The sequence below is a fragment of the Rhineura floridana genome, chromosome 4 (assembly GCF_030035675.1).
Source record: "Rhineura floridana isolate rRhiFlo1 chromosome 4, rRhiFlo1.hap2, whole genome shotgun sequence".
Lineage (NCBI taxonomy): Eukaryota > Metazoa > Chordata > Lepidosauria > Squamata > Rhineuridae > Rhineura > Rhineura floridana.
The window spans coordinates 137,411,902-137,433,138 of record NC_084483.1 but is presented as its reverse complement, the minus strand read 5'-3'; the positions used below and the strand labels follow the sequence as shown (position 1 = coordinate 137,433,138).

Below are 21,237 nucleotides of genomic sequence, written 5' to 3'. Positions count from 1 at the left end.
ATGCTGTGATCTTCTGTTGTAGTGCAATCCTATGCATGTTTACTCAGAAGCAAGTCCCAATCCTGTACAGAAAAAATACTCTTTATGCTGCTGAAAGCTATATATTTATTTAATTCCTGATGTGAGACAAGCAGGAAAAGGAAACTGTTCTCAGAACTTAAAATGGGGTTTAGGTATTGCCTGGGGGTCAACAAGTCTTGTCAATCACAACCCTAACTTCACTTCCTGGCTGAAAACCTGAAAGGGCAGGGATTAGAGCAACTGGTACTAACAGAAGTTGCGGTGAGGGGGCAGCTGACATTTTGGTTTATATTTTTTGAACCAAACCACCTAAAAACTTAATTCTTTTTAAAAAATGAAAGCTAAGAGTCCAGAGTTTAGGGTGACTCAATTGGAGACCTGGAGATGACCCTGTGACACCCTTCCCTGGCTCTCCCTGTCAGGTTCCTACCTGCGCGTGGCTACTGCCTGTCACTAGGCACCACCAGGGACTCCACCAGTCCGGACTGTCCTTTTTTATGGTTTCTCTCCCTGCTCTAGCACAGATCTCAACAGATCCCCCTGCTAGGCAACCACCAGTCACGTCCTAATACTAGTATTCCCAGAGACTCTGAATACTGGTATTGTTATTCTCTTCACCGCTGCCACCATTTGTTACAGTTTCCCTTCAGCCTTGGTCATTACCTTACCCTCCCTTCTGGTCTGTGAAACCCCAGCCAAGGATCAGGCCTTTGGTAAACCAAATTAAGTATTTATTAAAGATAACAAAGCTAACAAGATTAACAAGATTTCTTCTTAAGGCACATAAGCATATGGTTTTACTCAATACTAATCCGAACTCCACCCCCCTCCTTCTCCACGCTCTCCTGACAAACCACTCTCTCAAACCCACCAAACAACCCACTCTTTCTCTTCTTCCCCCCAGATTCCACTGTCTCTCTTCCTTTTATACGTTCAGCCATTTTAAACACTCAGCCAATCATCTAGCATTCTACTCCCCCTCCTCTTTCACTCCACTTACCATGTATCTTCTAAACAACCAACACTTACCATATATACATTAATATAGGAACATCACATTTCCCCCCCCCTTAAAACAACGGCAGAGTATTATTCCTGTTCCAGGATTTATACGTCGCGTTAACAAATAAAAGTCTCTATGGGGAAAATGTCTTTCTTTGTTCCTCCGTCTGGTCACGTCACTGCAGTCCCAGCCACTTGCCTGGAAAGTCCATCGGCCAGTACATTGTCCTTGCCTTTGATGAACTGGAAGTCCACTTGATAGTCCTGTAGGGCCCAGGACCACCTCTGCAGCATAGTGTTATGGTTTTTCATAGTCTGCAACCATAACAAGGCCCGATGATCCATAGTCACTGTGAATCTTCGTCCCCACACGTATGGGCGCAACTTGTTCAGTCCCCACACGACCGCCAGGCACTCCTTCTGGACCGACGAATAGTTTTTCTCCCTCGGCGTCAGGTTGCGACTCAGGTACGCCACTGGATGTCTGGTGCCTTCTCTCTCCTGTAGCAAGACGACTCCCAGCGCCAGGTCCGACGCATCTGTAGCCACGATGAATGGTTGCTCATAGTCTGGTGCTATTAATATGGGTCCTTGGCACAAGGCTTGCTTCAGTAGATCAAAAGCCTTCTGACATTCATCCGTCCATACCACACGCTCAGAACACTTCTTCTTGGTCAATTCATGCAAGGGGGTTGCTATTTCCCCAAAATTTCTCACAAACTTCCTATAAAAACCAGCCACACCTAGAAATGCCCTTACTTGTTTTTTGGTTAAGGGGATCGGCCACGCTTGTATTGCCTCCACCTTGCTCCATAAGGGGGTGATTTTCCCACTCCCCACCTTATGTCCTAAATAGATTACTTCCTTTAGTCCAAACTGGCATTTCTTAGCTTTTATTGTGAGGCCTGCTTTTCTTAAGGCCTCCAATACTGTTGTCAGGTGTTGGACATGCTCAGGCACCGACTTGCTAAAAATGGCCACGTCATCGATATAGGCCACTGCAAAATCTGACATGCCTCGCAACACAGTATTGATTAGCCTCTGAAACGAACTTGGTGAGTTCCTTAGTCCCATGGGTAAGGTCACAAACTCATATAACCCATCTGGTGTACTGAAGGCAGTTTTGGCTCTGGATTGCTCGTCTAGTTCCATTTGCCAAAATCCTTTACAGAGATCTAACGTAGAGATAATGGTTGCTGCCCCCAATAACTCTAACATTGCATCTACCCTAGGCATAGGATACGCATCTGGGACAGTAATTTTATTGATTAGCCGATAATCAATGCAAAACCTGGTCGTTCCATCTTTTTTCGGAACCAGGACAATACTTGACGCCCAGGGACTGATGGATTCCCTGATCACTCCTAATTCCAGCATATCTTCCACCTCCTTTTTGATCTCATTCAAAACTTTCCCATTCACACGGTACGGAACAGATCTGATTGGGGCATGATCTCCAGTATCAATGGAATGTATAACTATACTGGTTCGGCCAGTTTTGTTGCTAAAGAGATTCCTATAGGTTTTCAAAACTCTCAGAATCTCTTCTTTTACTTCCTCCTTCACCTCCTCTGACCATTCCACTTGATCTACCCCTCCTTTGTCTTTGCTTTCCTGTACCAAATCTGGAAGTTCAGGCCCACTTCCCTCAGGGAATAAGGTAACTTGCAACACCTGTGCATCCCTGGTATGGTAAGGCTTCAACATATTTACATGAACCACTTTGCTTTTGTTTAATTGGTCTGTGGTGGTTACATACGTCACTGTGTCAAGCCTTTCTCTGATGGTATATGGTCCTTCCCAGTTAGCCTGTAATTTGTCATGTTTCCTGGGTATGAACGCCATAACCATATCTCCCACGAATACACTGCCTTGATCCGTCAGCACTTCATGAGGGAAACCCAGCCTCATAAAGATTTTTAATAAAGCCTCTGCCACTACAGGGGCTTCTACAGATCTTAGTGCTTCTGCGTCTGGGTACCTGGTGGCAAAATCCACCACCACCAATAGATATTTCTTGCCATGCCTTGTGCGTTTGGAAAAAGGGCCCACCAAATCTATTCCCACTCTATAAAAGGGTTGTCCAATTATAGGAAGGGGCTTTAAGGGTGCCTTAGTCTTTACTCCACTTTTTCCCACCTTTTGGCAGATACCACAAGATAGACAATGTTGTTTTACATCTTTGGAGATGTTTGGCCAATAATAGTGTGCTGCCAATCTCCTCTTGGTCTTTTTTATTCCCAGATGACCTGCACATGGGACATCGTGGGCTACCTCTAGCAATCTGGTTCTGTATTTGCTAGGTACTATCAATTGCTTCACTGGTTCACATTCATCCTTTCTCTCAGCGGGCATCCACAGTCTATATAAAATCCCATTCTCACACACAACTTGATTCCTCAGTTTGTCAGTGAAAGGAATCTGTTGGGTCAGAGCTTGTTCCTTTATCTGCTTCAAACTTATATCTTTATGCAGCTCTTCCCTGAATTGCTCTGCTTCTTTCTTATCAGAGACCACTTGATACAGTTTGTCTTCTTCAGCAGGCCTGCTAGTGGTTGCTATGGTGACCTGAGGCTGGTTAACAGATTCCACCCTGTTTGTTTCAGCCCCCCTTAATATGGCTTCTTTTTCTCTGCCAATTTGCTGTCTGGTCACTACATAGACCTTTCCTTGGGCTCCCATTACATCTCTTCCCAGTATTACTGGTTCTTGTTGCTGGGCATTAATGCCTACTTTATATCGGCCCTCTCGGCCTCTCCAAGTCATTTCCACCAGGGCCACAGGCAAACTTTCTGGTTGACCCCTCACTCCTTGGATAGTCACAGTTTCCTGAGGTAATATTACCTCAGATTTTATTAAATCTGGCCTCAGTAATGTCTGAGTGGCACCAGTATCAAGCAATGCCCAATAATTTGCCCCTTGTACACTCACTTCCTCTCTCAGACTTGAATCAAGGTCTGTTACTTCTGTCCAGTTTATCTGGCAGAACTGAACCTTTTTCGCTGTTTCTAAAGCCTTGGGCTCTGTTTTCACTGCCCTTGTCTGAGCAGGATTACTAATGGGGTTGGCAACCTCACATTGAAAACGTAGGTGCCCCGGTCTACCACATTTGTAGCATAATTTCTCCTCACTTTTAGGGTACACAGATCCACTCTGGGGTGTCCTGTGCCCTTCAGATTTTACTGGAGGACTCACTCGCTGTAGTACCACATCCCTTCTGCCAGCATTATATGATCTGGGTTTAAAATCTCTTGATGTTTTCCCCACCCAGCCAGTTCTGTTGGAGGCGAAGTGATCCGCCATCTCTGCAGCCTCCTGCACCGATGTAGGGGAACGGTCTTTGACCAGGAGCCTTATTTCTGGTGGTAACTGATGGTATAATTGATCCAATATCATGAGGTTTTTCACCTCCTCCACAGACTGAGCTTTTGCACTTGTCAGCCATTTCCCAAATATGTCCATCAGTTTTGTCCCCAGCTCCACGAAAGACCTCCCTGTCTGTATCTGGCAGTTTCTGAAAAGCTTTCTAAAATAATCAGGCCCCAGTCTGAATCTTTTAAACACTGCTTCTTTGAATTCAGCATAGGTGACGGGACTGTCTGAGGGGAAATATTGGTATACCTCAGCCAATTCCCCTTTAATCAGGTTTGATAAATACTGCATGTATTTATCTTCAGGTAGCCCCCACAACTGAGCTGCCTTTTCAAAAGTTGTGAGATAAATTTGAGGATCTTGACCAGGCTCATAGACAGCAAAGTCCTTTGGAGTAATTTTTATTTTTGCTCCATCTCTGTCTTTCCTTGTCTCATCAGAATGAAACTTCTCTCTTTCAAATTTTAACTTTTCTACCTGTAATTCCGCATCCACTCTCATTCTCTCAAATTCCAACTCCCTCTGTTTTTCCTTCTCTGCACCTTCCATCCTCAATCTCTCAGTTTCTTTTTTTTTTTTTTTCAATAATTTTTATTCAAATTTTCATAAAACATACAAGATGAAATCATAAAACATTCAAAGACAAAAAACAAAATCAAAGATAGTTAAACAAAAAAAAAATAAATAAAAATAAAAATAAAAATAAAAAATAAAGAGTAAAATATTGACTTCCCATTTGTCAAAGATCAGATCAGTTATAAGTCTATAATATATAACAATCCTGTCTCTTAAGTCATATTATAAAATCACTTTCCTCCAATAGTTATCTTACTTAATCATCAAATCTCATAAACATTACTTTATTCTTTCCACAAAAAGTCAAAGAGAGGTTTCAATTCTTTAAGAAATATATCTATCAATTTTTTTTTCCAGATAAGCATATCAATTAATCCATCTCATTACTAATTATGATAATCTTATTGTCATAACCATAGTCAAAATAAACATTTCAATTAATCCATCACATCAGAATCTGTTAGGTTCAGTAATTTCAGTAGCCATTGTTCTATTATCCCTATTAGTTCCATTTTCCATCTTCCATCTTCAGTAGTCTTGTTAAGTCCAGTAATTTCAGTATCCAATCTTCCATTATCAGTATTCCATAATAATCTTGCTGTCAAAGCCATAGTCATATAGTAAGAGTCTGATGAGAATTACCTCTATCCCAAATATTTTCTTGCCATCCATTCTGAATAGGTTGCTGAAATACTGCTGTAAAATCATATCTCTGTTCTTTTTTTCAAAATACACTGGGTCATCTCTTGAAAGTTTTTCCATTGTTACATGGCTGCAGTTAATTCCATAAATTTTCTCTATATTGGGCTCCATCACATCATTCCAGTCCAGAAGATTATCCATGCCATTGATAACTTTATCTCTAGAATCTTCATTAATTTCTTCAGAGATAACATTGAGTTCCAAACAATAGATTTTATTTCTAAAGTCCATAGACTCCAAATCTTTTTCCTGTTCCACGTTTGTTCCAATCTCCGGGGTCTCCTCTCTCACAGGGACCCCTGTTCCAGTCTCCAGGGTCTCCTCTCTCACAGGGACCCCTGTTCCAGTCTCCAGGGTCTCCTCTCTCACAGGGACCCCTATGTCTTTAATCTCCTGTGTCTCCAAACAATAGATTTTATTTCTAAAGTCCATAGACTCCAAATCTTTTTCCTGTTCCACGTTTGTTCCAATCTCCGGGGTCTCCTCTCTCACAGGGACCCCTTCCAGGGTCACCTCTCTCACAGGGACCCCTATATCTTTAATCTCCTGCGTCATTTTACTCAATTCAATTTTCAGCTCCTTACAACCCTGTCGCAGGTTTTGTTTCGTTATCTCAATCTCATCCATTATTTTCTGAAACATAGTTATTTCCAGATTCTCAGCCACTTTCTTAATTGCCATTTTAAAAAAAAAATATAGGAAAACCACTTCTTATTTCAGCAACAATTGGGTTAATACTCCAAACTTGGTGACATCACAGTATAAACAGAGCAGACAGCCTTATCTCTCCATAGTTAAGTAAACAAAATGCAGTTCCCAGGATCGAAACAATTAATGGCAGTCGTCAAGAAACAGATTCGTCAAAATAAAATAGACCAAAAAGAGAGTAGTCTCAGACAGTATAATATTCTTCAAAATAAAAATCTGGAATAGAAATCCCTCTTCTGTGTATATCTTTAGAATGCAAATCCAGGACAGCTTTTTGCAACAAAAACAGAGATAAGCTATTAATTAGTGCGTAGCAGAGAGAAGTTATGGCTCCCCAGTGAGATGTCAAAAACCGATCAATCTGACAAATCTCTTTTAAACAGCAACAATTTAAGTCAAGTAAAAGAAAAATATAGAAAGAAGGGTGCTTGCCTGTTAGTGCGTTCTCTCTTAGAAGATAAGATGAACGTTCGCTTTAACAGATAGAGCTTGCTGTTGAAAATCCGTCCCACCTTCGTCGGCTGGACCTCGTCCCATAAATTAATGAGATCTGGTCGTCCCAACAAAAATAGGCTTTGAGGTTAATCTCTTCGTTTCTCCCTACCCGGGAGAAGTTTAATCAGTCAAAAAAAAAAGAAAAAACTGACTGATATATCTGAATAAGCTTCTTTTGAGGCAGGAGCCCGTCTCAAAAGCAGGCACAGGCTAAGTCACCCTTCCCGGAAGTCCTCAATCTCTCAGTTTCCATCTTCAACTTCTCAATTTCTAACTCTCGCTGTTTATCTTTCCCATCAGCTTCCATCCTCAATCTCTCAGCTTCCAACTCCCTCTGCTTATCTTTTTCCTCAGTCTCCCTCCTCAACTTCTCTCTCAAATACTCTATATAAGCAGGATTGCTTAAGTATCCTGCTGGGATCTCTTCCCTGACAGGTTGTTTTTGCTGGGCAGTTGCAAATCCTATAAGTGCTACCCTCAATTCATCTACCCCTTTAACCTCGTGAGGTAAATTGAATGTTATGCACTTCTCCACCAGCTCCTCTCTTTTCATTTTTATATATTCAGCCATGGTGTTTGAGTTCACTCACTCTTTGCCACACACTCTTTGCCAGTCACTCTCACAAGTAATCTTGTTTTGTTATTTCTGTTTGCCACACCACTTGTAGGGATTCTCTAGTATTCGTATCTCACTGCTACAGCCAACACCTGTGACGTAGTCTCCTTTGTCACCACGTGTCTTTGGGACTCTCTTTGGTTCGTATCTGGATTCTCTGTTGTTCGTATCCCACCGCTACTGCCACCACCTGTGACGCCCTTCCCTGGCTCTCCCTGTCAGGTTCCTATCTGCGTGTGGCTACTGCCTGTCACTAGGCACCACCAGGGACTCCACCAGTCCGGACTGTCCTTTTTTATGGTTTCTCTCCCTGCTCTAGCACAGATCTCAACAGATCCCCCTGCTAGGCAACCACCAGTCACGTCCTAATACTAGTATTCCCAGAGACTCTGAATACTGGTATTGTTATTCTCTTCACCGCTGCCACCATTTGTTACAGTTTCCCTTCAGCCTTGGTCATTACCTTACCCTCCCTTCTGGTCTGTGAAACCCCAGCCAAGGATCAGGCCTTTGGTAAACCAAATTAAGTATTTATTAAAGATAACAAAGCTAACAAGATTAACAAGATTTCTTCTTAAGGCACATAAGCATATGGTTTTACTCAATACTAATCCGAACTCCACCCCCCTCCTTCTCCACGCTCTCCTGACAAACCACTCTCTCAAACCCACCAAACAACCCACTCTTTCTCTTCTTCCCCCCAGATTCCACTGTCTCTCTTCCTTTTATACGTTCAGCCATTTTAAACACTCAGCCAATCATCTAGCATTCTACTCCCCCTCCTCTTTCACTCCACTTACCATGTATCTTCTAAACAACCAACACTTACCATATATACATTAATATAGGAACATCACAGACCCCCCCAAAACCGGAGTCTCCAGCAGTAGTGTAGTGACAAATTCAGAAGTGCAGGGTCCCTTCATGATAGTCATGCCACATCCCCACACAGCCACGCCCCCTTACTCACTCGCTTGCTTTCCTTTATTATCTCCACACTCCTCAGTTCTTCCCACATGCAACTTCTCCCACAACAACAGCATGCAGGAGCAAATCAGCATGAAAGGGGAGTGTGTTCGCTCTGGGAAGACTCTTCTTAGTGGCTGACACCTCATTTCACTCTGATTGGTTCTAATCAGCAGGAAAGGACAAGGAAGCATGTTAGAAGACTCTTCTCAGTGTCCAACACACTCCCTTTTCACTAAAATTTCCTTTTTTTTTATTTGGGGGGGAACCGAAAAGTTTTAAATATGCATTCAAACAGCATCATATTGCTAGGTTTCTGCAGAAATAATTACATAGTGAAAACCCTCTTTGATACTTCTGTTATAGAGGGAATGGTTTATACCAGTTCTATCTGTCTGTCTGTCTGTGCAGTTCTCTGTTTTCCAACGTCATTTACCTGTACGTTTACTTTGAAAAGACAACACACAGCTTTATCTTGCAGCACAAACTCCTAGTGCTGTCTTCTTTCCTGATTTACCTTCCCCTTTGTGGAGGGGAGGAGAGGGAGTTGCGCCATTAAATAGTCCTTTAAAAAGGCATGACATTTGTTAAGTTTAAATGAAATTGAACCAGACAGTGGTAGTCTGCACACTCCATTGAGAACAGTTAAAATGGTGCCAGGAGAACAAAGCAGCATTACAACAGTTCTCTCAGCAGGCATGTTTGCCTCAGTATGACATTTAAATTTCACATGCTTCCAGGAGGCATGGGGGGAACCTCCCAGTGGAGGACTGTATGTGCAACAATGGAAATATTATTGGAGCTGTGATTTTGCACACTTCGGGGGGGGGTAAGAAAGAAAAACACGTGATAGAAAATGGACAAATGCACTAGAGGGACAGATGGAGAGGCGGTGCTAGACAAAAAAGTGTATTGATTTTTAAAAATCCATACCCACAGGTATGAACAGGAAAACTTCAGATTTTTAGAAACCACATCCAAATACAAAACACACAGGTATGGACAGAAAAGTGACAAATTGAATAGAGAAAATGTGGATTTTGTGAGCAGGTATGGATGCGCCCCCAGTTAATAAGCACTCATGGAACAAAAGAGGCAGTATTTAAAGTGATGTGATAGAATGAATTGGGTAGCACCACTATCTTCTTGAAGTGCCTACCTAATCCCATAATGACACTGTGATATGGTGAATGCAGTCAACCATAAATCAACCTGCTGCCTCTACCATTTCATGGATTACTCCTTGGAAATTTGAAAACTAAGGGAATTCATGCTGGCACAAAACTCAAATAAGGCAGTGCTTTAATTTCTTCCAGAAATCCCCCCAAACCAAACTGGTTAGAGACAGACTGAGAGCTGCCCTTCTGAATTCCACCTGCAAGATCCTGAGATCAAGAGAGTCTGAATCCCCATATCACTGCTCATATTTTTGCAACAGACTGTAAAGTGAATATTTAGGCTGTGAGCACACTATTTACCTATGGCAACACATTTCCTTGGCCATCAGGAAGGGGAACGGGTTGATCTGCCGATCAGTCGCGAAATCTCCTTGGGGTCATCTAGGGCTCATCTGATTTCGTTTGTGCTACCCTTTTAATTCACATGGTTCATGACGTTACTGGCAAGCAGAAGATATCAAGCAGTTTCCCCCCCTGTAAATCCGTACTAACCCAATCCTCTGATAATCCGAAAAGGGAAGAAAAAAAATACTTAGAGGCTTCTTTTCAAGTATGAAGCAGTATACAAATTAATTAATTAAAGTCTTCACTCCATATCTCTAGGGCTTGCAGACGCTTTGCTCCAATGCTTTTAGGTGGGTGTGTCAATCGTTTCCGTCTCCACACCCACTCCCTCCTCCTCCCTTCTTTCATTTCATTTCCTGTGGGCTGAAGAGGAACTTCCACAGCTCTCTCCAGTTCTGCAAGCCTTTTTTATGTTGCTGCAAACAGTGCCATATTTTCCTTTTCTCCCTAACTTGTGCACAAAAGCATAACACTGGTCAAAGATTTGTATTTCATCAGTATTGTACCAGGGAAAATACAAATTAATTGCACTTCTGGGTTGTTGTTTTAAAATGAAACTTACTGGTAGAACAAACTGAGCATGCTCGGTTGCCAGGTAAACAGAGGGAGTGGAAATGTTAAATCAGAGGGCGTGGTCTTTAGAAAACTGTGTGATTGATGCTTCCCCTCAAGTGTGACTAGAAAACACCGTGTTTGCAGCTGGCATTTAGTCCTTACTGTGGACGGTGCAAACAGAAAACAGAGGTAAATGCAGTGTCTTGAACACGAAGTTACGCTCCCATGTAGATGAGCCCTTCGAAGCAATTTTTTTAAAAAAATGCACTCAAGCTGCTTCCACCTGGTTTTACAGTAAAAAGGGGCAGGGTTTGACTTGCGCCATGTGTCTGTTTTTGGAAGAGAGAGGTAGAGGCACACTGGAACTGGCAGAACAGTAAGTGTGTCTCTACCCATCATCTTTTCAGCAATCCCAAATTAGTATGCCACAGCTCAGCCTACATTAGAAAGCTTAGTAGTGATGTCCCAAGTTCCAATCTGTGCTCATGATGGTTCAGACCCAAGCACAGTTCTACTGCAGGACAGGTGGAACACAGGAAGCTGTCTTATACCATATCAGACCACTGGACTGTCTAGATCAGTATTGTCTACACTGACTGGCAACACTGAAGAGTCTTGCAACACTTTAAAGACGATCACATTTATTATGGAATAAGCTTTCATGAACTACAGTCCACATTATCAGAACTGTAAACATAAACAGTGAGATCAGAAGGAAATGAAATGGAGAAAAGTACAGAAGGAGATAGCTATCTTCACAAGTCAATGACAATGACTTTACAGCTGATGATGTTATTTATTTATTAAATTTATATCTGGCCCTTCCTCCCAGAAGGAACCCATATCCCAACATCAACAAGTAGTTCTCATCAGAGTCCCCAACATGACATCCATTGGCATCATGGTATCTTCAGCCACCCTGCTTGGTACCTGCCAAGGTTCCCTGCCACTCCAAATAGTTTTTTTTTTACTTTGGTGAGAGTGTTTGGTGAGAAGGTTGCTTGTTTTTTTGGGGGGGGCAAAATGGCTTGCTTTTGTTGTCAGTGTTTTGGGGGAGTTCTGAGCATTGTCAGTTTTTCTTCTGTGAAATGAGTATTTTGTGGTGCTCACAACAGTTTTTTTTAGTGTTCCCGCATGCCAAAAAAAAAGTATGGGACTCCTGCACTAGAAAGTAGTCTCTGCCCCATTTATAAAAAAATGTTCCCAACATACTCTGGATCACCCTGTGAAGTGTGGAAATTTAGCTAGCCCTTAGAGCCTGTTTGTGAACTATTAATAGTCTATCCTATACATTCCCAGGGCTCAGAAGGCACAACACTGTAAGCACAACTGGAATTACCTACAAAAGGATCGGATTCATGCAGCTGCTGCTGAAGGAAGCTGTGCATAAGTGACAGTGATCTGGTAACCAAAAGGACCCTAAACCGTTAATGGCGGATCTACCAGAGCAAGTGTATCTGCTTAAAAATAGAACTGCTTAAAAAGAGAATGAAAAGGCCCATCCTGGACCCACTAGTTTGTAACAACTACCACCCAGTCACATTTACCCCGTTTTTGGGGAAGGTGATTGAGAGGGTTGTGGTGCAACAATTTTAAGTACTGTTGGATGAAACCGATTACCTTGATCTATTCCAATCCAGGTTCAGGTCTAGATATCAGATGAATCAGCCTTGGTTGCCCCGATGGATAACCTTTATCAGGAGAAGGACAGGGGGAGTGTGACCCTGTTAATCTTACTTGATTTCTCAGCAGCTTTTCATACCATTGACCATCGTATCCTCTTGAACTGACTCTGTGAGATGGACATTGGAGATACTGTTTTACAGTGGCATTTCTAGAGACTAGCACTGAGTGATTATCTCTTGTTCTCCTGGCAATTGTTCTATGGGGTGCTGCATCTTGTCTCCAGTGATATGTAACATCTACATGAAGCTGTTGGGAGTGTTAATTAGGTTTGGGGCAAGGTGTCACCAGTACACTGATCATTCTTGCTCTATTTCTTTCTAACTACTGAATCGGGAGACGCCATGCAAGCCCTGGACGGGTGCCTGGACCTGGATAGTGGGCTGGATGAGAGCAAGGAAACTGACTCTGAATCTTTGCAAGTTGGGGTATTGTGGGCAAGCAGTTCCTGAGTCCAGATAATTGATCAATTGCCTGCTTCAGATGGGGTTGTACTCCCCACCCTCTGCAGGAGCAGGTTCATAGTGTGTGGGCGCTCCTGGATGTGTCTCTGTCATTAGATGGCCAGATGTCCTCAGTAGCTATGAATACCTTTTACCGGCTTCAGCTAGTAAGACCACTATGGTCAGTTCTTCTGAGCATCACTCTTCCAACTTCCTCCTTCATCTTTGTGTACATTTCAAGGAAGAATCCTCACCACCTTTGTGTGTGGGGCTGGGAGGTTCAGAGCCATCATGGATGCCAGAGGAAGACCTCAAACACGCCATTGCACCACCCACAGGCACCACACTGGCAGCCCCTGAAAAAGATGCCTTATGCTTTAAGCACTGAAAAATGTGAAGAAAAATGATCACAGATCATCTATATCTTCTCTAGCTTGCCCCTGACCCACTCAAACGGAACATATAGACTGGTGCTAGGTTTCTGTAAGAGTCTATGGCTCTTTTTTTAAAAAGTGAGTCACCACAACAAAATGTTACAGCGTATCCTTGATGTCTGTGTTACCCAGATAATGGAGCCAGAGCACAAAAGCTTACTTTAACAAATGTCTTGCTTCAAGGGCAAAATGTATTTATTTATAGGTTTTTGAACATTTAAAAGTGCAACAAGTATCCTGGGTTCAGACAATGGACCATGAGGCTTCATTCTGCATGCAATTAAGTGTTTGATTTGGCCTGAGAGGAGGTTTGAGGGGTGGGTTGCTTGTGGTGTGCCACCAACATCATTTATTTAAAAAATAGAGTTTATTTTTATGCAGAAACAGAAACACAGGGAAAGCTGCAGAGGAGGAGTTACTTTTAAAACTGATGTAGAACAGTGGGAGTTGCTGCCCATTGAGAGTGGTAGGTTGGAAGCAGGGAGACCAATAGCGGTGGAGTTGGAGCACTGGCAGGCAGAGCCAACCAAGTCTAATTTTGTCCCCCTCCCCCTCCCTGCTGAGCTCTACACAGCGCAACAGACTAAGGAGGAAGAAGCGGAAAGGCAGTGCTGCCTCCTGAATTGGTTGCAAGTAAGAAGGCAGGCAGGTGTAGGCTGGCTGAGGACAGCAGACTGAGGTTGGTGGGGCAGTGGCTCACTTGCCCTAATGGAGCAGCCTCTACTCATGCAGAAGAAACCATTGTGGCAACATGGCTTATTTTGTAGAGATGAGAAAAAATGCACCTCCCAACATATTCCACATTCTTCTACACAACAATTAGTGGAGGTGGTAGAATGGAATGTACTACTTGTTATGCTCATCAACAATAACAAAAATATTGTAGAAAATAAGCACAGCAGTCACAGGGCTGGCCCAGAACTTTTTTCCCTAATGCACCATTTCCCCCCTGCATGAAGGTTTATTTTGTTTGCTTTGTTTCACACAGAGGATTATTCAAAAATTGTATCGTCATCTAATCTATACTCCCCACTTGCAGTTCAGTGGATTCTGAGGTCATCTCATTCTTATTCATGTGTAGATCTACCCCCAAATTTCCAAGAGTCTTTGAGGGAAGCCATATTACAGTTAAAAATTGTTTATAGTGCAGATAAGCCATTAATGCAGGATCAGCCTTAGTTAGTAAAATCTTTGTGTATGCAAGCATACCATATCTTTTTACCTCACACTAGCTGATGTAGCATTACCTTGATTCTGCTCTAGCTCTGCCTGGAGGTGCACAAAAGGGTAGGTCCGTTAGGGTGGCTAGGTGTCTTATTTTACAGAGAAAGACCTCTGTTTAAAGGGTTGTCAGAGGACAATCCTCTGTTTGAAGGGCTGTTCAGTCCAAATCCAGTTCGAAGATAACCATAAGAATGCTGAGCAGAAGACCTTGAAGTCGTCCATCAACAGTTAGCGCCTGGGCAGCTGTCTGAGCATGCACACAGGTCACCAGGTCACACTCTTTCCAACTATGTTCAGGAGCATTGCACTTTTGTTTAAATTATAGCAATTATTTCTAAATTTGCATCTAGACATGGGGTAAAATCCAGTGTTGCACGAGGAGACTTCTGCTTGCACAATGGAACTTCTCCTTCCTCTTCTCCCCCTCAGCTTCTTGTGCATGCCCACCGAATCTGCTCTGGGGGTCTCTCAATCCTCCACAGCAGATTTTGGAAATGTGTGGAGGCTGCAGCGGGGAGGAGAGAAAGTGCTGTTGCACAAATGAAAGTTTATTCCACTCATATACAGACACTATTGGATTTTACCCATATAAGTTAGCATATGCATTTTTATGTAAATCTGTATCCTTTGCCCTCTTCTCAGGCAATCCACAAGTGGCCACCCTAGAAGCACCTGCAAATAATTCAGTTGAATGCACATTTGGATGTGCATCTGATTTACACCTGCTATTCCCAATCCTAATAATGCTGCAGTTCCCAAGTGACTTATTCTGCCATAGGATAAAACGGTCATGTGGATGAATAAAAATGAATATTTCTATTAAATAGCTGAATTAAGCTCAATCTACTTTAATTGATCTGATTTTTATTAGCTTTTTTATATATAAAATAATGCCTTTCATATATAAGGAGGATTTTATTAAATCTGCCATTATTCTGAACTTTTGGTTCTTTTTTTCTCTACCTGCTGTAGAGTGCCCTGCATGTTCACTTTTTCTTCTTGTAGACCACATTTATGGAAATCTTTGAAACTGAGAATTCCACAGCACCGAGTCTGAATTATTGCAGACCATGATACCCTATGAGATGGAGTTATAATTAGGCGTCACATCCATTGTAATCGTAAGGACGTCATCATGCGTTACCAGCAACTGTTGACAGATCTCATACCATGCATATCCTGAAATGGCAAGTCTGGAGAGCACAGCCTACAATAGAAACAATGGCATCTATTTCTGTTCTGTTCCAAGATTGTCTCATAGAACATGTATGCTAGCCAACTGCCAGGCTTGCTTGAAGATCACTGTTAAATATTATATTACTAGTTTGAACAAAGCTCAGCAACCAGCCAGCTACAGCCTTCTCATCATATATATGGACATCAGGAATGTACTTTGTGGAGCTTATTTTAGCACTATGGAGAAGAGTCTGACACCTTCAGAATTTTTCAAATCCATCAATCCTACTGAGAGGGTATGCTGTTCCCCAGAACACAAGTGCCAGACTGATTTCCAAACCAAGAAAAAAGAATGCCTTCTATCAGATGCTATTTATAGACAGGTGGATCCATTTAACATTTTTTAAATGCTCAGGATAATATAAAGTAATAACGGTTGCAATCCATTAACCACTGTTACTACAAAGCCTTCATTCACACCAGTGGACCTTGCTAACAGCTCCTAAATACATTGCACTGAAATTAATGGGCTGCACTGCCACATTCGTTCATAGATTGCTTCTTTAGCAGTATCCTGAAAGATTAAAATGTAAATGTACTGCCTTCAAGTCGATTCCGACTTATGGCGATCCTATGAATAGGGTTTTCATGAGGCTGAGAGGCAGTGACTGGCCCAAGGTCACCCAGTGAGCTTCATGGCTATGTAGGGATTTGAACCCTAGTCTCCCAGGTCATAGTCCAACACCTTAACCACTACACCACACTGGCTCTCTCCTGAAAGATTAGCTGTTCTTTAAAGTATTGTCTAATTGGGATTAAAACCACCAAGTGTTCATGAAACTGAAGGAGTATAAAAGCAAATCACATGTTTCCTCATACCGTAGCATCTTTTCGCACTATGAAAACTCTTTTGGATCACACAAGTAGATTGTGTTCTTTAAAAAATAAATAAAAATCCATCGTTCATTTTCAGAAAATCAAAATTCTACATAAGGGCTAACTATACCGCTGGGAATCAAGACACATAAGGCGCTAATCCAAAGAAAATAGTTATGTCTTACACCATTGGAACAAGGGAGACATTGAAATGGATTGGTTTCAATGGGCCAAGATTTTTTTGTATTCAACATCTGAAGCAAAGGTTTCAAACATCCTGTCATTTTTTTTATGGGGCCATACACTACAGATGAGAATACCATTTGTTTGAGAAGTTTTATTAGTGTAAATCAGTTGCCAACTGCATAATCATAACCAACTCTTTTATTACTTCAGAACACCATAATTTCTCAGTCCAAAACCAGGAAACCAAGAAATTCAAAATAAATCTCATATTGCTTTTGAAAAAAAATTATATCACCTTGCTAGGCTTATATAGATTGGGATATTTTTAGTGTTTGACTGGGAGCATGTAAATTCAAAGATCCCCTCTTGAACACTCACCAGGGTGGGTAGCAGCCTGGCTTTGAAATACCCTTCCTAAAGAGGTATGCCTGGTGCCGACTTTACATTCTTTTTGGAGTCAGGCTAAGACACTTTTATTTGCACAGACATTTTAATGTGTATAATCCCTCAGTCTGCCTTATTTTTATTTTATTTTTTGCTGTCTTTTATTATTGTTGCCTTGACTAGTGTTTCACTCTATTTTGCGTTAGGTTTAAATCAGTTTATTATCTATATTGCTGTACATTGCCCTGGAATCTGTTTTGATGAAAGGGGGTACAGAATGTTTTCAATAAATAAAATCTGGTTCAAGGTCATATTAGTAAATGGTCAACATTTTGGAAGCTTAGCCAACAGATGAGTTCAAATATACTGAAAGTATGCTTTGTAGCTAAAAGCATTTTTCAAATAAAAAAGCAAAGGGAAAATTATCCATGGGGAAATTGTCCTATGCACAGCCTATAAAAATGAATAGGGAACTACATAAGAGTTGCCCTTCTGTGGTCTTGTGATGTTTTCATTTATTTCAGTGGAGCTTGTGCAGGAAAACTTGCTCTGGAAACTATATCCAAGCCTGGTGAATAGTAGTTAAGAGTGACAGACCAGGTCTGGGGAGACCCAGATTCAAATTCCCACTCACCTATGAAGCTCACTGGTTGACAGTGAGCCAGTCACTATCTCTCAGCCTCACCTGCCTCACAAGGTTGTTGTGAGGATAAAATGGAGGTGAGGACCATGCATTCTGCCTTAAACTCCTTGTAGGAAACATAGAATATAAATTAAATTAAAAACAAACAAAAATACCCACTACATCAGCTTTCCCCAACCCGGTGACCTCCAAATGTTTTGGACTGCAGCTCCCATGAGCCACTAATGGCAGTTGTTATCCAAAACATTTGGAGGGCACCAGGTTGGGAAAACCTGCACTACATGTTACATTAAATGTGTAATTGCATTTAATGTGTCTTTAAATTAAAAAAAAGCAGCTGCAGCAAGCATGATCAGGATTGTGATTTTGATGCATGATTGGGATTGGGATTATGGTGATATTGTCACCAACAGTAGTTTTCCTACCATCACCCCCTTCCCCACGGCTGCCATTTGAAAAACAACCACATGAAATACAATCACACATTGAACAGAACATGCAGTTTGGCCCAAAGTTTCGTCTCTTACTGGACCATCTTCTGTGGTATATCAGTTTATTTATTTATATCCCACCCTCCGTCCCAGTAGGAGTCTAGGGTGGCATATGCACCCTTTCATGCTTATTGTAGTTTGCATGACATTGAAATGCTACCTGTTTTGCAGATAAGCCTTTATACAATTGAAATGAATAAAAACGGTTGCATTATTATCATATCTTGCTCTTCCTGTACTACATTAAGTAAATGCCCATATTGCTCAAGTAAGAGGACTGTTACAAAAGTGTACAAGTTCTTTGTTGAAGTGAAGATGAAATTTCACCTGGTCTCAGGACCAATTTACATAATTCTGCATGTGTGGCAAATAATACGAGCTGAAGGACTGCATTTAAGCAAGGGGTCAACTCCCAATTATCTCCTGTACTGTTGCTGATGGACACTTGAAAAGCTTTGGGGTGATACGTTATGAACAATAAAGAATCTGTGGACTTCAGTACATGAGCAAGCCTAGACAGGTAAATGCTTTTCTGCATGCCCGATCTCATTCCATCAAGACATATCTCTGTCTGCATGTATGTCCAGGAATCATGTTCATTGCGGCCTTGATTCCTAGTGACCAACAATGACAAAAACTATATAGAAAACCATTTTATAGAGAGACTTTCACAGACAATAAACTAGACATACAATCTCGAGTTGTATTTTGCCAATAGATCCCTGAATCTGAGAATCCCCACCAGAGGATGCCCAAATTCCTTATAAACCAATATTCACTGTAACACTGCCAACATTCCATGTAATAACAACAAAAATCATGACTGAGCCCCCCTTCCCCTCCCCAAGTTTATACTGAGATCAACTGCATTGACTACAAGTGAGGATTAAAGAGATTGCTACCAATGCACATTGTTTGTGGCTTGTTTGTTTTCCTGACCTTTCGCTGCTGTTTCTCCCATGCAGGGTCCAGAAGCAGGTCCCTGTCCCATTCTTCCTCTTGGTTCATATATTCGTACTCTTCATACTCATAGTTGTAATGCATGTTAGTGTCTATTTGGGTTGTCATGTTGCTTAAGAGTCAGATTACTTTTCAGAACTGCAGAGATGTCTCGGTTCTTAACAAGGAGCTCTAAAAAAAACTTTTGTCTTGCAAGCAGGCAAGAAATTCTGTTTTATTTTGTTATTTTGTTTGGGGCAGGAAGGTCTTGCTGATGGGAGAGAGAAAAGCTGTCAGGTTGCGGGTAAGAGCTCGCCTTCTACCTATCTGCTCCTGGACTGCTGCTGTGATTCCCCGAAAGGAATTCTGGCTCCGGCGGGCGGCTGCTTCGGCTTCTGCCTCTTATCCCCTTGCCTTGTCACGTGCCTCTGCACTGCCTCCGACGTCCATCCCCCTCCCCTCTTTTTCAAAGTCCCTCTTCGGCTGTTTGCAAGTCCGATCCTTGACAAGCAGAACAATTCCCCTGCGGATAAAACATAACTGTGCATTTCCAATCTAAGGAAAAGGAAAATAGGGCTGCCATGCCACATAATGCCCTCTGGGATTTCTCACTTCAACCCTTCTTTTGCTTTGTTAGGTTATCTCTAAAGACCAGCTCGTTTTTCCAGAAAAAATATTGGGCAGCTACAAACGTGGGATCCCTCCCATTAATGGTTGGTGAATGCCTAAAGGTGCAGCTTTGTTGAAGCAAGATGTGAAGCTAATGTTAGTTACTTTAGAATGGAAATTGCTCAGGGTGCTCTGAAATCTCCCAAGGAAGAGAGGTTGATGAGTTGAAAGAAGACCAGACTGTGAGTGTGGTGGTGGTGACATGGTTGTCCCAATGCTCCTTCATCCACCGCTAGAGGAGGTGTAGAGGCAAGGAGTTGGAGGAAGGCAAATGATTGTTTTTATTGTTGTTGTTGTTTAAAAAGAAACAAATGGAAATGGGTGTTGCCCACCTCTCAAAAACACCACACAAGCCCAATGAAGGCTGGTCCATAAGGGCTAATGGGGCACTGCCCCACCAACCTCAGTCTGCCTTCAGCAAGCCCCCACCTGCTTGCACTGGTTGTCAGCTTCCTTCTCTTTAGTCTCAGCGATGCTCTTGTAGAACTCAGCATGGAGAAGGATGGAGACAACACTAGAATTAGTTGGCTCTGCCTGTCATTGGTTCTGGCTCCATCTATCATTGGGTCTTTCCACCTTCCGCCCTACCAGTTCTAATGGGCACCAGCCACCACTGCACAAGCCTCCATTTTGCCCATTGTGAAACACGATAACTAAGGCCGGTAACATTCACTTGGGTGTTTTCTGCACTTCTGGGGATTTTTTTAAAGGCGCAAGCACACAGAAATACCTAATGTCAAAATGTAGTGGAGGGTGGGAAAGAAGTGATTGAGGGGAGGGGCAACGAAACAGTTTGGATAAATTTCATCAAGCTCTGCCCACTGGTATGGACAGCAAGTGGAAGAATAATGATTAATATGGTAACTGAAAAAAACAGGAGTATGTTGGCGTTTGTAAGCCAATTTCACACACACACAAATTGGATCTGAATGACTGGTTTGCAAGATATCGCCATATGGACATGACCTATAAATACTTCAGCACGATCCTTAATCAGCTTCTGGGCCCATGGTATCATTCTGATAACTATTTCAACACTGTAGGTTTCAGTTCCATACAAATGAAAATAATCCACCAAAGTGATTGTATTAATCAACCCTAGATTGGAAATAAAAAGTTGAATCTATTTCTAAATGTGTCAAATTGCTAATCAGAATAGGGCCTTTCTTAGACAAAAAGAGAAAATGATTGATTTTGCAAACAGCTGACCTTTACTTCTCTCTATGTTCAGGAAATCACACTCTGGCTCTTATACTCCAGGAAAATGAACCTGATCACCTTCAACAAGAAAAAACTATTTTTTCACACAGTAAAGTGGCTTTGGAAATGCAGACCCACCCAGTCACCTCCCTGCAATCTACTGCAGTTGAAATCCTACATTTACTGTTCTCCAGAGTGTATTTTTCCCCAGGATGTGGTCTCTATCTGACCACAAGAGGGCATACTCACACAAGACAACTTCATTATCTAAAAATGCACATAAAGTCATTATCACAGCTCACACTAAGAAAGTAAAAAGAGCCTGCCAGATCAGACCAATTGCCCAGCATCCT

General features: G+C 42.0%; 1 protein-coding gene across 1 annotated transcript in view; it reads right to left on the bottom strand.

Annotated features, from left to right (window-relative positions):
* ACTN2 (actinin alpha 2) overlaps positions 1–19,409 on the bottom strand; it is a 105,038-nt gene extending 85,629 nt beyond the window's left edge. The window contains exon 1 of the mRNA XM_061624573.1: positions 19,016–19,409. Coding sequence (XP_061480557.1) covers positions 19,016–19,144 — 129 coding nt within the window. The 5' untranslated portion in view covers positions 19,145–19,409. The remainder of the gene's footprint in view (positions 1–19,015) is intronic.
* Between the last annotated feature and the right edge of the window lie 1,828 nt (positions 19,410–21,237).